Below are 18,470 nucleotides of genomic sequence, written 5' to 3' on the forward strand. Positions count from 1 at the left end.
TCTATATGAGATCAAAAGAATCTTCCTATCTCAAAGAAAGAAAATGTTTTCTTATAAAAATAGCTTGCTTAGGAAAATATAAAATGAATGTTAATATTATAAACATCTTACCTGCTTTTTCACTACCGCCCTTTGCTTCATCTTTGGTATTTTCATAACCTGGGTATTTGTCTGGGAAAAGAAAGGGAATACATAATCTATTATTGGATATTAGTGGCTTTTAACGTATTAATAGTATCATGAATAGATAAATAAGCTGTGTATTTTGATGGACGCAACTGTTTATACTAATAGCATGTATTACAAAACTAATTACAGTGGATCACTATTGGGTTGGAAGAAAGTGTTACAGAAATTGTACATACCAAATAGAAAAGTCACTTTGATGTATTATTTATCTTACGTGTATTTTGATTTGTGGTTTTGTGTTTATTGTATAAATATATTTTATTTTACCTTGTGTTGAAAACTTTTTTCTCTAATTTCGAATCTTAATCTCTTCTATACTCAAGATCAAAATATTCAGCTTTTTATTTTAAAAAAATAATGAAAATAAAAAAAAAAAAATTGAAAATATCATAGATAACTTCAGAGCATATCTAAATTTACTTTCTTCCACCAATAAATTCCCATACCTAGCGTGCCATAACATTCATATGGAATCTCTTTTGGCAAAATGGTAAGCCCTGTCTTCTGTGTGGGACAGTCGGGCTCTTTTTACAGTGGCAGCTAATTTGGTTGTATCCTATATTATGTTATAAGTCCACATCTCATATAGCCTCGCGGCACGGGATAGGGATCTCTTATTAATCTTCTCGTGCTCTAAAGAAAATATTTCCTTCATTTCAACGTCCATATAGTAATTATCTATTAACAAGCGTCACTCTGATTTTTATCAATGCATTTAAGAAGGGAGTAATACAGTATATGTAGCCACTTATATATTATATACATATTGTAGTAGACCTCCCCCCCCAAAAAAAGGTACGCTACTAACCCCCTCATCAAATTTTTAAAATATTAAGAAACGACGACCTCATTTCCTCTATACACATAACGTTTAACTAATCGAACTATATCATTTATTTTATTTATACAAACATGAATAGCGGGATAAAACATAAAGCCTGCGCTAAGTAGCTAAATCTGCATATACGTATATGAATACTATCTAGTATTATCTCCCATAAATAATTTTTGCCTTTTTAAGAAATAAGCATGTAAATTTACACGAATCATCTGGAAAACTGTACTGGCAAATATCCTCCAAACCAAGGAGTAGCTCGATTATAATCTTTATAGTAAGACACCCAATCCACCCATTGAAAGTATCTCCAATATGCTGGTGTAACAAACACCGTCTTACTACAGATAAAATCCCTTCCCAATAAAAATTCTTTCCTGAATTTCAAGATATGTTACTCAACAGTTTTTAGATCTACTTCGTACAAAGTACATGAAATATTGGTTTCTAATTTACGGCATTTGCACAAAATTTTAATACGTTCTAGTTGAACCTGCGCTATCAATACACATCATTCTAATATAAGCATGAGTCTCCTTTCCACTTTCTCACTATATCTTTACATGTCCCTTTCTACACACGTGAAGGACGGGAGGACTCAGAAAGGGAGTGAACTGCTATACACAAACATACAAACGTAACATTTTAATATATAGATTGTGGGGATGAGTTTGTGCCAAATTTGGGGAAGTAACAGATGATGTCAAATGGAAATATTTTTGCCTTAAAAATTCATATCAGAGTACGCCACATTGCGGTGAAGTGCAATAGATGCAATAGGCTTTTCCCATTCAGATTAAAGCAAAGCGTTTGTAGTGTTTATCAACCCGCTATACATAGCTCTTTTACTGCTTGCCTAACACAACGATATCAACCTTAGCAATGCCCTAGCAACAATGTTAACATTATGGGCTGAAAACAACCCTTAAAATGAAGAAGGGAAAAATAACGGCATGTTTACTGAAAATTTGAATGAGAACTGGCAGATCTACACAAAATTTGGAATCGACCAGCGAAAACGTTATGCTTCTAGAGCTTGTGGTTTCCAAGATCTCATCGTTGAAAGGTACTGGTCACAAACATTTTAATATATAGACTAGCTGAGCCTCCGCTCTCTACACAGCGCATCATTCATATATGAGCATGAATCTCCTTGTTATTCTTCACATCTGTACGTGTCCCTTTACAGACACAAGTGAAAGACGTCTTGATAAAAAAAAAAAAAAAAAAAATCGGCAAAAGATACCGTAAAGGGGAGAGTTTTTCGATTACTTTTTCAATATCTCGCACCGTTTGCAAGATTTGAGCCTACTCACGTTGGAGTTTTTAATTCATGTATGATCAGTGGTTTCTTTCTTCTTGCATACAGTATGTAATAAGCAAATACATAAACTAATTAACTCTATGGTCTATGGAACCCGCAGGTTCAATGCCGCGTTCACAAAAGCTCTCCACTGACTTCTATCCTTAGCCAATTGGATCCAGTTTCTACTTTGTATTCTTATTTCTGCGAGATCCGTCTTAATATTGTCCTCCCATCTGCGCCAAGGTCTTCCTAATGGTCGTTTTCTGGCTGGTCTCCCAGTTGAAGATTTTTAAAGCGTTCATTCTTTCATCCTGGCTACATGACCTGTGCCTCCTAGATTTGATGACGCTAACAATGTTGGGTAAACCGTATAAATTATGTAGTTCCTCGTTATGAAATTTCCGCCATTCCCTATTCCCGTTTCTCTTGGGTCCGGATATTCGTCTCAGGATCTTGTTTTCAAATACTTTCAATCTATGTTCTTCCTTCCGAGTAAGCGACCATGTTTCGCAAACATACAGAACAACAGGCATGATTATCGTTTTATACATTTTAAAATAAGCTAATACATTACACATACAATCAATTATAATGTCAGTGAGTGTTCATTGGGCAAAACACTCCAAACAATATTCAACTTAGTTTGGAGAAATGGTTATCCTTCGTTTTTCATTATCATTTGGCCATGAAACAAACGCCTGAAAGACATGCAGTCCCTATATACAATTATGTGGTGTTGGAATGTCTAATGCGTAGGATATGATGCTTTAGTTTTTTTTATTATTTCAACACTTTCAGTGTATCCGTAAAAATGTAATAAAGAAATAATGGCCTTGTTTTTTTAAAAAATATTGAGTTAGAACTAGACAATCTACGCAAAATTTGCAATCGATCAGTGAAAACGTCATCTTTCTAGAGCCTGTAGTTTCCGAGATCTCACTGTCGAAAGGATTTGCCATAAACATATAAATGTCCGTAAACGTATAGTTTAAAAAACTCCAAAGATGGCAGCACAATTCATTTGCATTTATTTTGGGGAAGGCTTATTAAAATGCAAAGGCTTTGAACAACAATTTAGAAGGATAAACTTTATGGAAAATATTTTTTAAGTAATTTATTTAAAGTATACATACTTTAAAATATTTGTCTTTGTTATAAACGTGAAATCACAAATAACCGTAAATCAAAGGTTTGAAATCGAAAGTTGTAAGTTGGAGCTCAGCCACTTTCAATTGCTATTGTAGCATTTTAATAGATAGATTATCTTTAAATATATAGATTATTAAACTACTTCCATTAACCTTTACTTATATTTCACTAACAACACTTATTTCGTTTTTTGGTAACTGCTCACTCACCAATTAGATACTTTCTGTCTTTATGCTATTTACACCTAACATTTATTAACTAAAACAACATTGAACGTTTTTCTTCTTAAATACGATTTGTTTTAAAAAATCATTAAAAAACCAACACACTAATAGTAATTTTATATGTAAGTATTCGTTATATCATTGGTAACACACACGTTTCCTTGTTATTATTTATAATTATCTTATATGGCTCTAAATTTGCAAATCCCGATTCATCTGAAAATATATCTTTGTACCTCATTAATAATTCTATTAGTTTTGATTGTATATGCAGAGGTAAGTAATTTGTTATTATTGATAATTATCTTATATGGCTCTAAATTTGCAAATCCCGATTCATCTGAAAATATATCTTTGTACCTCATTAATAATTCTATATACAGAGGTAAGTAATCCCTAACTTGTACAGAACTCTCACCTTATTTCAGAAAATACTTACCAATATTAAATGAAGACGTTTATACCTTCAAGGACCAGTTTTATACTTCAAATATATGGTATTATTTTTTAGTTTTAATACAGCATTATATCAAGACACGAAGTCAGCAAGCTAACATAAAGACAGTTTAACAACAAACACAAGATTCTCGAATACTCTGTCACTCATTATTATACTCAACTCTAAAAACTCATTCACTACTGTTAACGTTATCTATTCCAGACACTTTAGCAGAATTTAGTTTTGCTGGAAGAATTTTATTGCAAGATTTCTTAGATGAAATAGAACATGCACTACCAGTCCCAATAATACAAACAAATTCTAATCCTATGATATTATCGTAATTTAGTTTCAGGTCCTTACTAAACTTTTCCAGTCTTGGACTGACACGAATTTTCAAGTCAGGCGTGAAAATTCGATCGACGAATGCTTTCGAGAAAATCTTGGATAACAGTCATAATCCAAAATAAGAACTTGAATTCAAACTTTTTTTAAGTTTAAATTTTAATTGTAGACAAGGATTTTTAAGTCACAAGTATTAAAATATTTAGAGAGAGAATCTTAGATAACATTTTAAACATTTCCAAACTCAAATGGTACATCATATGAAGGTTTTAAAATACCGAAGTTCCGCGTTCTCCGTAGCGATTCCAGACTATCTTATAAGAGAAGCACACGCCACTTCTCCAACCTTAACTGAACACGGAAAAGGGCGATAACATGGAAATGCCCCAGAAATCAACAGACCAATCATCTTCATGGATGATAAAATTTTCACAATCGAGTAAACTTTTAACATGTATGCATCAAGCTCTCATAGTATTAGTGAGAAACCTCTGGGAAGTCACTTGGCTCAACATTCTGCCTCCAATATTCATTATTCTGTGGGACATCTGCTATGACCCACCATTCAACTGAGCTTTGTGAACAGGAATTCTGCAAAAGTGTAATCGGAGAGTGCTGGAAACATTAATCAAGAATCTTAACATCACGATCAATAATAAATAGTATGGCCGCGGTGGCTTAACGGTAGAGCGCTCACCTCTGGTGCTGGAGTCCCTGGTTCAATCCCATCTCCTGCCAAGTGGCTTTGTAGTGGACAAACACCGTGTGCGTAGGTTTTCTCGAGATTCTCTCATTTCCTCTCATTTTGTTTATTCTACCATTTTATTCATTATCATAATTACCGTCGCCCTTAGCATTGGCGCATAATCGTGGAACGTGAATTTAAAATAAATAGTGTAGCTTCCAGCAGGACTCTGCACCAGCCTATAAGGCAAAGGATGACTCAGGATGGCTCCAAAATTAAATATCCAACTTCACTATTCCTGTCGATTGACTGGGTTTCTGTGAGTCCAGATCTCCATCCATTGGACTACAGTATATGGTCAGTGCTTGAAGGAAGGGTCTGCACGAAATGATATCCAAGTATAATCAGCCTGAAGTGCTCAAGGCTGAAGCAATAATGTATTTCTTATTGGAGACGTCCCAGCAACTTCAAGACTAGGTGAATGTCCGTGGCGACGATTTTGAAGCAATTGGTACTACGTGATCTACGATCTTCAGGTAAGGAACAGTAGAAGGGACTTACGATATCTAGATTTGCTACTTCATGGTTTAATAAACACTGTTTCACAACTTACGCTTCACAGAGTTCTTAATTTGGAAGGGGAAAAGGAACACTTGAGTGCTAATAGTTTAATATATTTGTTCACTAGGATTCGAGAAACAACTAACAGGTATAAATAAATAATTGTCTTTTTTTTTTTCTAATTTTGTAATGGTTACTACAAACTCTTATCAAATCATCAACAAAATGTTTAAAAACTATCAGTTGCATTTTTTCGATATTTTTTTTTTTAAAAATGCTCATACTCTCTAATTGTTACAGCTCAACAAATATATAATTTTCATCCACCATCCTTTCAAGTTCTGGGTGCCTGTAGATTTAACCATAGGTTGTGAAGCACAGTTCAGTGACTAACGTGAAAGCTCCATCAATATTGACTGACACATTTTTTTAAAGGAATTATTGCTGAATATGTAAAACTTGGCATTTCTGAAATTTTATAAATCTGCAACTTACATAGGTATGGTTAAAAAGCTGGTGAGTATGGGAAAAGATTTCACTATATAATCTTACAGAAGTAATTAAAAGCAAAGAGGAAAACATACCCAAAAGTCCTGATACTCGGGCGACAGTCCTTCTAAAAATAATACACGATCTTCCAATCTTTTCAGTCTAGTGTAGATGTCTCTTGGCACAGGACAACCTTCCTTTAATTGCAGATGCTTCTCTAGGTTTTGTAACCTTTCCTCGATCCCATGGGGAACAGTTTTATTCTCATGAGTAACTGAGTCTTTTCTGTCTTCTAAAGCTTCCAGAACGGCTGGATCGGGAGGATGAGTGCCAGTCATAGAACCTGGATCTACTCCTCTTGTCTGTGGACCCCAAGGATTGAGCACTTTTCTTACTGTAAAACAAAGTTTCGTCGTCAGTACCGGGCAAAAATATTACAAAAAGTATATTCAAAATACAAAACATCTTAATTAGTCTGAAACCTACAACATATCCAAGAAATATTAACAAATTTCTCTCTTACATTCAATATTGAAAACTGAATCATTATTGTTACATTGGGATCCTGAGAATGTTGCTAGTGTAGTCCTTTCATATCTGAATTGAATAGTTAATTATCGGAAAGTTTTGTTCTTGTTCATTGAAATTTTCAGCAGCGTGCCTATATAAGACGTGGACTTTGCCTCTCCCACCGGAAATCGAAGCCGAGATCAGTATGGAGGGCCAGACATTGTAAAGATATACTACCTATATCATTCCTCGAGGCGAGTGTTGACAGTCATGTTGGAGGAAAATATTATTGTCTAAATAATTCTAATGGAAATGTGCAACAGTTCTGGTTAGAGAATAAGAACCCAGACATCCTTTTTTTTTTTCTACGCCAGTTCAAAAGAACCCAATAACTTTCTTTTTTTCTACGCTGTGATTCAAGAAGCACGGGGATCACATACAATATTATTATTAGAACTCCCTCGTGGCTATATAGTTAGCATATATGCCTGTGGCGTGAGACCCGCGATCGGTTTCCGGTGGGAACTCATGTACGAATCAGAGTTCGAATCCCATGCTAAGCTGCAGGTCCACATCTCATATAGTCTCAGTGCTGAACGGGACACTAAACTCCAAATCATCAATCAATGATATTATTATTCAAGTCAGTACAACTTGCGATAATTTTTATGAAAAAGTAAATATATATTAGCGCCAAATTATAGATAATTCTTACGTTGGATTGCAATTAAGATTGGTCTATACGGAACACATGGTTCAATATTTTCCCACTCAGGAAAGAACAATGGCTTACAAAATATTTAATCTTCATATTTTATTATTTTTAATTGTCCACTTCATAGTTCGATATTATTCTCATTTTTAATCTAAAACCCAGTCGTAGGGTTTTGTTTGATTTTAGGCAGCCTTAAGGCTGTATTCTTTATTACACTTTGTTTTATACATAAGATATAATGAAGATGTTTGCTCAAACGTCGAATTCTGATTAAGAGTCCTTATCGATGATATTCCGTAGAATCATTGAAACAATTTAGTTGAATGGCTTCTACAATTTTGTTATAATACAAATAGTTATAACAAGTATTACTATGACAACATTTAGTTACCATTCCTTTCTTCTTCTTGCGGGCTAGCCTATAAAAATACGGCCCTTTCTGCCAACGTACTTCTTGCAAATTTAGTTATCCTCATACAAAAAGAAAGAAAAAAAAGAGAAAGAAAGAAAAGTGGTTTAGAATTTTTAGAAGAGTAAATTGCACTATACATCACTATAATTACCTTTCAGGTGACTTTTGCTGTCATTACGACGTATAACCACTGCAGCAACGCGCGCACATGAATCACTTGTATCTGACGCAGCATCACTACTTCGATAACAGAAATCCTGAATATTACTAAAATTCACCTCTTCCCTCTTCCTTTCAATGAATGCTTCAATTCTTCTTTTAACCTTAAAACAAAACAATTACTTATCACCTTACAGAATTAACTACTTATAGCAAACACATATCTATAAATAGAGACATGTGTGGGTATCAAAAATTTCATCCACATCTGTAATCTCTCTAACCGCATCCGTATTCTCAACATCTCGATCTGCATCCAGAGATAATGGGACAGCAAATATATACATAACTTGATTGTCCTATGACAATTACGATTTCAAAAATACTTCCTATTATACTAATCGTAAATACCTACTTTATAATTTTGTGAATCCTATGATAATACCAATAAAATTCAAGCTAAACATTCAATACTATATCTTCCTATTGTAAGTCAACTACACTAAATAGAATGGAATAAAATTCATGCAAAAGAAAATATGAAATTAGTGTAAAACATATCTACTGACTTAAGAAAATTGTCAAGCTGGTAATATCATTAATTTTAGAGCAAATCCTTTGTCCTTATTTTTCCTAACTCATAAGATACGTCTTTGCTTATACTTCAAAGGTAAAATGAAGATATAACACCCTCCAGAAAGAAGAACAAGCTACATCGCACAAACTGCCATAATATCAGAGTAGTCAGTCAGTCTAACTCAGTTTTATTCTGTTGGTTATTTAACCCGAAAGGGTAGTCACACTTAATGCCAAGATGTAAATAATTAATAATATTTAAAAGACCAATCACTATAACTAGTCTTTTCACGAATATCCGTATTTTTATCCGCCATCCGCACAGGAACTAAAAATATATGAGCAAAAAGCTACAATGATGCGGATATCCGCATCCACACACACCTCTATTTAAAAAAGTGTGTTTACTATTTGTATTCTGGAACATGATGAAATATCTCTTTCTCTCTCTCTCAAAGTTCAGCGAATACTATTGTTGAAGATATGCAATTTGGCTTAATAAAATTCAGAGTTACAAAGAAAGAATCAATATTTATTTTCATAAACCAGCTGCCAAACGAAAAGAAGTCGAAAGTGAATGGCACCATACATTTCTTTTTTCCGTACTTCTGTATTATTACAATGCAGAATGACATTAACTGAGATTAAGTTTGAATTTCTAATTGTACGTTTCCCTCATATAGTTTCAATTTTATTTCCTCCAAAAATCTCTCTTTCATTATTTAGAAGCTATTCTACATTTTTCTTTTTTATCTTACATTAGTGTTATGCTGCAGAATATTTTTCCTTTGCTCCCTGATGTTTCTTACAGACGGTATTCCAACTCTGGAGTGCGTTGGAACATCAGAATAGAACGTTCCGTTTACCTTCTCTTCCGATAGCTTTGTAATTCTTTTGTATTCGTGACTAAGTGGCATTAAAAGTTTTTTTAAATTTTTTTTAAGTATTTATAAATTACACTCCGCGATAGTTGCAGGTAGTGAACTAAATTTTAGTAGAGAAGGAATTATAGTACTTTTTCATTTTCGTTACAGTACCCTGAGATTCCTTTTATTGTTCTTTTTTTTTTAAAAAAAAAATCCGTTTTCGTTATTACAAATTACCTTAATTTAATTTATTATTTTTTAAGTAATACATCTATTTTCGCCCTTCATCTAATTTTTTCTAAAAAAAAAAAAAAAAAAATCAATATCAGAAGGCTAGTATATATCGTATGCGATCGACGGAACTCATTCAATCTTGATCAAAATTAGGATGGTCTAATCAGAATAAATTTAAATTCTAACCTTTAGATTAAGCAAAATTTGATAAAACGTACAAGTAAATATAATTGTATTTGACTGATTAATTGTATCGCAAAGACCACATAATGAAACGAATTACCACATTACTGTTTATTTGTGTACTAATCTTTCTATATTTTTACCTCATTTGTGCTGGCCTTTATTTGAATTAAATCAGGCACTGTCATATCCAACTTTTCTTGATCTTCAGATGGCCTCATATCCTCAGTCTTAATTTCAATACGAGGCCCTAGGAAAAAATGTAGGATCATATATTTATACTCAAAATACAAAACTAAACAGAAATTTCAATATTAATCCCTATTGTGAAATAGAAACACACATATGAACTTACAATTTTCATGAAATACAAAAATATCTAACTAATGATCTGGTGGATTGCAGTCTTCGAATGCTCAGTGGATGCTGCTCTGAAGAGCTTGAACAATAAAGCGTCGAAAACATAATAGAGAACTAATCGTGTCGCTGCTAGCTGAATTGCCAAGTTGTCCGCCCGGCACGAAACAGATCAGGATGGAATCCCTACCAGATCATCGACCAGATTTATCTAATTCCATTGTTGTTCTGAACCTACTAGTATTTACTGCAAATAGAATAACTTAACCAAACAATTCTTTATAATATCTTTTACATCTCAACAAAAAATAAATGAAGTGGAGACGGTTACGGAAGTGTCAGATGTTATGTCAAGAAAGCGTTCTACGGTTCTTCCATCGGGATGAGCAGTTTCTTAAAGTTTAACAATCAATTTCCACACTTTCTCACTGAGGAACGGATATGGTAAATGGCTGTATGAAGTGTTAAATAACACGAGCGGCGTGTGAGCGACCATTGTCCTGTTGAAAATGATATTTTCTTGAGGGTGGAAAAAACAGCAACAGAATAGATTGATTGATGTTTGGATGTGTACTAAACTGCTTAATGAACATCAGAAGCGAATTATCATTGTAGGCTAAGGTTTCTGACAGTATAATATGTAGTATTGCACCTATTTGTTGTTGGCATATAAGTTATGGAGCCACTCACCCGATCGATGCCACGTCTGCAAATGATCATCATTGCAGCGAAGATAGGACTGATTCTCATCGATAAACATCAAGCGATTTTCAACCTTCCAACTGCTTTTTTCGCGATAGTATTCGAGGGTTGAGGGCTGCACGGTGGCAAGAGTGGAGAGGCAAAGCAGCACCCGTGATCGTATTATATTGGGTAGTACGAAAGTTCCACCACTTTTTGATAGATCGTTTAGCAGAGTATCGATCTTACAGAGGATGCTGCCATTTCATAAAGCGGTAGTCATGTCATCTAGAGAGCCGTAGAACAGCAAGACGCAGTAAGTGCCTGAGCAAGGAGCTTGTAGGGACAGAGTAGCATGTGATTAAAATGGAGACCGATAGGGAAAAGACCAGACACTATTTACTTTTTGAAATTAAAGTTTTGTTCCTTTTCAGCATTGAGGCTATATAATACGTAAATCTACAGATCAAGGTAAAATCCAAGCTATGATAATTCGGTCAATACTCCTTCACCGGGAATCGAACCCGGGGCCTTGTGCACTAAAGACATACACTGGCCACCAGACAAGTGGGAGATGACAGTATTGTGGTTGAAGTTTGCCGTAACATTGGGTCTGGGGCAGATGCAGTTGATAGTACATGTTGATGGTTTTGAAAATTCAGGGACGGACACAGAAGGCTGTCAAGACAGACTCGATCTGGGCGTTCAATGGGGTTTTCCGAAGAGGATCTTACTCAAGGTTAAAGAAACAGTCCGATACTAACCATATCGGAATTAGCGAAAACCTTCCAGATACACATGACAACAGTCATAAGAAGACTGAAAACTCTAGGTGTCATCACAAGTTGAATTGTGGCTTCCAGATCAGTTGAGTGCAAATCAACGAGGGGGTGAGTCGTTACCTTCCTTTCCAGATAAAAAGAATTCTCTCTATGCTTAGTCACCGGCTATAAGTGAGGTATATACCGGGGAGTAGGAATGTGTGTCGCGTTTTTGAACCGCTGCCATCGACGTCCACACAAGAACATTATTCTAACGACGTATTATGAAGTAGGGTAGGATATAATGGAAAAATTCACTAGGAGGCTCTATCAAACCATTAATGCCATCTTCTACTATGAACAGTTGAACAGAGCAGCATTACGATCGCAGCGGTCAGGTCTCAGTCAAGGATCGTTTACCACGACAACGCCAGGCTACATGCTTCTTCCATAACATGTCAAAAATTAATGGGATTAGATTGGGAGATTTTACTCCACCCGCCATATTCTCCTGACTTGGCGTCTACAGACATGTTTCGCGTGTTGTAGAGCTCCTTTTTTTAGAGAATCTTTGACGATGTGTAGGGTCTAGCAAGGTTTTACAACAGTTCTTCGACTCCAAACATCAGTACTTTTATCAGCGTTAAGATGCACCACCTAACAGCAAGATGACAAGAGGTCATCGACTGCGATGGCGATTATGCAATCCTAGGTGAGTTACTGCTTGTAATGTTCACATCAAAGACAGGTACAACTTTTGCATGCACCTACTAAATTCAGTAAGCTTTTACAGATGTCCTTGTTCACACCATGTGTGAGCTATTAGTTCTAATGAGTGATGCGGTCGCTGTGCTATCCACAACGGCAACTCGTCTGATGTGGATGTGGGGAGTGCACCTTTATTCCGCTACTGTCTCGACTCGACCACACATTTATAAGTTATTAAGGTTGCAAAAAGCTCGAAGCTTCAACGATATTGTAAGGATCCCCACGTTGCCGTACCAGGCAATAACCACGTGTGAACTACATGTGTTAGTAATAAATAAAAACAAACAGACGACGGTCCCGAAGAGGAGTCGATCACCATCGCCAACAGTCTGAAGGACGAGAATCAACGAAGGAAGCCGACCAGACAGGATAAAAAGGACCTGCACGCCTCGACCAACATCAATCTTCCCGGATTGATCGAAACACCTAGAATCCCTCTCACGACGCTTGGTCACCGAGAGAGAGAGATACCTAATCTACACCCCTCTCACGACGCTTGGTCACCGAGAGTACCTCACCTCAAAGCCCACGACGCTTGGTCACCGGGCTCCTATCTAATCTTACCTAAATATTAGTGGAATTTCTTATTATAATTTGTGTACATAAACTTTTTATAATAAAAAGGTGAAGGGAAAAGTCCAAATCCCGAGTAAATTTTATTTCTCTACCCAATAAATTTTACAATATAGAGCTTTCTAGTAGTATCTCACGGGCAAAGAAGAGTGTTTCTACGTCACTTCACTCTGATCGTTCATTTTCCAATCTCTATCAACGTATCACTGTTTTAAAATTAATCCATTATGGAGTTAATATTTTACATAATGAATCCATATTATTCTTTTTCCATAAAATAAAAAAAATATAAAAGAAAATCAATTTCAGAACCATTTCTAACTCGGCTTTACACACTCTGTAACAGAATAGCATAAATCCCACGCTTTTTCTTCGTTTAACCACATTAATGAGACGTAAAGCCAATATAGTATATAACCAACAAAACATTAGTGACTTTATCCTTAAATGAGTATATATCAGAGCGGCACAATTATCAAACATGAGCAAATCGCCAGTTCCTCCTACCCAAATTTGTACATGGAACAGTTTATTAAAAATGTTAGAAAAAAATAAATAATCATCAATGAAAATTTAAACCAAGAACACACGAGACAAAAAACTCGTAGCGACAGTTTGTTGGCGATTAGATGAACAGGAGTTATAAACCATGGAACCGGTACAAACAACGAATAACATTATCAGCGGTGATTGCACCGCTGCAACAGAACATTTTAGCGAAATAACCGTACTGATATCTCGACAGTCATAAATACAAATCGTGGGTCGAAATTTACAAATGACACTCAGAATTTCTGATGCATAAATGTTTTGGATAATTGAGCGTCCCGCCATATAATTATGTTTTTCTTAGGCGTAATTAGGGACTCTGAATTTAAAAAAAAAAAAAAAATAAATAAATAAAATAAAATAAAATAAAAATCGGGACGTTCCACCTAATTCGGGATAAGTGGCATACCTACTTCTCATAAATCTTAAGAATCTGGAATCGAATCCAGCACAACATATTTTAAACACAACACAACATAATCATGCTAATAATTTGGATGTAATAAATACACCGTGTTATTGTCGGGTTTAATTTAGTGTTTTACGATTACGACCTGTAGAGAAATTAGTGGAATGTTGACAAAGTAGAAACACATCCAGACATCGAGGGAACTCAGAGATAAACCTATCTACAAGAAGCTAACATGGCTTAGAATCGAAACTCCAATTCCACTGATAAGCGTTCTTGAACTACCGTGGCTCTTCAAGTATACTTTATGAAAAACTGAAAGGAAGTCAATAACTGAGACCATCTAACTGAGAGAGAGAAGAAAAAAAAAGCGCAAATTCAGAACGTTTCAAAACAAGGTGTAAAGGTAATTTTAAAACGACATTATTCTTTGCAGTAATAAGCAATTTTATTTCTTCTGATACAAAATTTTAAAAGTTTTACAAAAATAGGAAATTTCTTCTAAAAAGCAAAACAGTAAAATTCTCTAACAACTGCTAACTTAACAACTATAAATACATTTCTCATTAGGTCTTTTCACAAATCCTGACTGGTAACTGGCTTAGTAATCACAACCTACCCGCATTTTTCTATAAATTGTGTGTCATGCTCGAATACGATGTATCCTTTAAACACATTGCACATGCTCGAATAGGACCTATCCTTTAAACGCATTGCAACAAAATGTATCACAGAACTATAGAAACTGTTAGCTGTCACGACAAGGCAAGGTAGTAGAATATAAAGCTTAAAAATTCACCAGGCCTGTGAAACCATAACCATAAAGCTTAAATGCACAGAAGACTACTCCGAAATAAAAGTATAACCACACAATCAATTGAAAACTCCACGATGATTCTTCTTTAATTGACTAATTGATCATAAACTTTAACGTCCGATTTCAGTACCAATATTATAATGAGATGGAATATAATGCTTAAAGTGGGATACTAACCATTATTAGGGTTGTATCAGATACATAATAGGATTCCACTGGGAATCTAAACAGAAACCACAACCCATTAACAATACTTGACAGTGAAGGCGCACTCACACTGATTAGAGACAATTCTAGAATTGGCACGATGGATATCACATGATAATCCACTGGAACTCTGATTTTTTTTTTTTTTTTTTTTTTTTTTTTTTTTTCACCGACAGATACCGTTCTTTACAGACAGCAAAGCAAAACTTAATTTCCAGGCCTAGTGAACTATTGATACATTTCCAACACAAATCACATTTCCAGAATAAAAAAATTTCAAAAAGAAAGGGGGGGGAGGAGGAAAGGTTCAATGTATTCGATAAACAAATCAACTAACAAGACAATACAATTGTGGCTCAATTGAGCAACTTACCCTAATAACAGTGAACGTGTTAATTTGTTTTTCATACTTATCAAGTTGTTCCATACTTTCAACTTAAAACGACTGACGTACCGAAAAAATGTTTCACCAAGCTCGATGTAGGTATGAGTCTAGAACAACTTAAGTTCACTGCACTAAATTTTCGGTGTTTAATGCGATCGAATGGTGCTTAGGGCAAACAGTGTCAATGATTTGTAACTATTTAACAGTTGTTATATGAGGAATCATCTGAGACTTCAAAATGCTTATCGTTTCATCTTGCTAATATTATAACCAGAAAAATGTACACCAAAATATGAAGTAGACGATTTGTATATAGCTAATTTATTTTATTTTCATACATTTAATTTTTCTACACAAATATTTCACTGCACCAAATCTTTCCTGGAAGACATTATTATTATTATTTATTTCACAAATAACTTGCGTAGTCTATGGTATAAAATATGGATCCCGAGAGCTTCTAATTGTGAGTGTCTGTGTCTTTTCACAATAAAAATATAAACAATACCTACTAGAAGACTATTAAGAATACAATTTACTTCTAATGCATATATGCATTACATTATGCTCCATATCGTTGCCCAATTTCTCCATTTACCACATCTATCAAAACTGTTAAATATTCATATAAAGATTATTAATTTCATCTCACACTACACAAAACATTCTTCTCTCCTAAATTCATATCAGTTTCTTGAGAATGGGTACTTGCTTGAAGTCTTCAATTTAGAAGTAATGAATTTACCAGCAATGAAAATATATATATAATAAATATTGTGAGTCATTCATTTTGAAGGAAATTGGAAATAGTTACAATGTGTATATATGTATGTATGGAAAAATGATATTTCAAAATATATGATCACACTAGTAAGGTAACTTTCATATGTTTATGTTCCCGTGGGTAAAAATCATTATCAGAGAAAACTATTATTTACATATTAAATATTGCAGTACTTTGTCATATTAAACACTATACTTATATAAAATATTTGTCAATGTAACATTAACATATATATATATGTAAAAGTTTCAATAACAAATACCAAACTAATCTCAACAATAAATTTAAATATTGATAACAACTGACTATGAAGTTTAATAGCACTAAACCTAGGTATATATGAACAGCCCCTTAATTAAACCCTATCGGCAAACTTAATATTTTGTAAGGAACATCCACAAGTGAACAAATATAGAATTTACCCCATAATATGCAGGGTACCTTAAAAATTTTATATAAAAATATGTGGTTATATGCAATGATTTCTAAGAACATATCTAGACACTTTCGATGCTTGCAAGAGATGTATATATTCAACAGTAAACAGGATTACATTATTAGACAAAAGCTTATCTTTTCCGTCATTATTTAACCTTTCGTTAAAAGATTATCAAGTGTAAAAATACAATATTTACAGGTAACAATCAAATGGTTTCACCTATACAGTAAAAGGACGTTGGAATTTTTACTGAATATAGCTGCGCATAAACTTATCTTGATTATAAATATTTCATTATACATTGCACTTTTAATATGATATAAATGTATTTGCTTATAGACAGCGTATAGGTATCACTCTCTTTCAAATTTACTGAAAAAAAAAGAAAGAAAAAGAAAGGAACAACTTACAAATATTCAATAATTTAATCTTGTTTTTATTATACGTCCTGATGACGCGAAAACAAAGAATAGTCTCACCTTACTGCACTTCTATAAATTTCTTGCAATATTTCTGCTGAAAATCGTCAAACTTGATTACGAATATAAGATCAAGTTGTTCTTAAGCTTTTGACGCGAAAAGTCGGCGATAAAGATTACAAAACTTCACTTAAATTTTGTATTTTAACAAAATGACTGCTTTATATTTAGCGTTTCCAATTATTGTGCTTATTTTTATTCTGTCAATTGTAGTTATTCACCAAAAGCATTTATATTTAATCTAATTACTTTTAGTTAGAATTTAATTTTGGATCTTTTTTTTCTTTCTTTAATAACAGTTGATTCTAAAACTTTCCTTTTCGTATTTCATTTTTTGATGACCGCAGATTCAACAAAACAGCGATAATCTTGATTACAACCGTTTTTACGATGCAGTTTTAAAAAAAATGATTTGCCCATATTCCTCTCTACAACTTAAAAAAAGAGAAAGCAACAAAAACAAGAAAGGTAAAACTATCTTTGTGATTAAACCGGGCTTTTTTTTTTTTTTTTCGAAGTACTGAAGAAATTATATTACTTGCGTACAGAGAACATACTGAGATATAGCTGCTTTTGTGCCCAATTTACTACAACATGCAACAAGATTAAGCATATTTAAAAGCAACGAAAATCAAACTAATACGTATATTCATCGTCAAACCAATTTTCTACTAAACGAAATTATAATAAAATTAGTTACTTTTCCAAGAACATTCTTTATTTTCCTTCCAGGCCGTCTCTTCATTTTCGTAGACTTCCTTCTTCCATATAGGAACTGAGGACTTCAATGAGTCAATAATAAATCGCACGGCTTCTATAGCTTCAGCACGATGTGGTGAAGAAACTGCGATAACAACACTAGCCTCTTTGACAGGAACAACAGCAAGTCTAAAAATAAATAAATACAATAAAGGAAATGAATACTTAACTGGTAATAACACTGAGAAACCTTAGTCATATTTGAGCTGCTTATACATACTACTACTAGACGCAGCACTTCCATATATAACTGAAATTGCATTTTTTTAAAATACCCAAACATGTGTCTTGTTTTACTTTGATCATAGTTAATAAAAACTTCTTGCTAAATGCGTCTCACATCCTAAATTTGTGCGTTACCATAACAATTTCAGTAGCTAGTTACGGACACTAATTTCTAAATGCGTGAATAATGTAGCCTTACCCAGAAACTGAACTGAAGATGTTAATACACAAATTTGGGATATGAGAAGCAATTGCAAGAAGTTTTTACCAACGGAAAAAGTTTAAATTTCTATTCAAACAACATTAGAATCAAAAACCGAGAGAAGTAGCTCAAATGGTAGAGCGTTAGCTTCGCATTCGGGAGGTGGTGGGTTCGATTCCCACTGCCGACCATCCTGAC

At 34.1% G+C, this 18,470-nt stretch overlaps 1 protein-coding gene across 2 annotated transcripts in view; it reads right to left on the reverse strand.

Moving 5' to 3' along the window:
• Positions 1-18,470, reverse strand: part of Mocs2B (Molybdenum cofactor synthesis 2B) — a 61,373-nt gene that overhangs the window by 15,954 nt on the left and 26,949 nt on the right. For both annotated transcript variants that reach the window (XM_081730490.1, XM_081730489.1), the window contains exons 4-8: positions 17,787-17,974; positions 10,021-10,127; positions 8,011-8,182; positions 6,318-6,616; positions 112-171 (exon numbers count right to left, since the gene is read on the reverse strand). In XM_081730490.1, coding sequence (XP_081586616.1) covers positions 112-171; positions 6,318-6,616; positions 8,011-8,182; positions 10,021-10,127; positions 17,787-17,974 — 826 coding nt within the window. The remainder of the gene's footprint in view (positions 1-111; positions 172-6,317; positions 6,617-8,010; positions 8,183-10,020; positions 10,128-17,786; positions 17,975-18,470) is intronic.

The sequence above is a fragment of the Thermobia domestica genome, chromosome 11 (genome assembly GCF_964235325.1).
Source record: "Thermobia domestica chromosome 11, izTheDome1.hap1.1, whole genome shotgun sequence".
Classification (NCBI taxonomy): Eukaryota; Metazoa; Arthropoda; class Insecta; order Zygentoma; family Lepismatidae; genus Thermobia; species Thermobia domestica.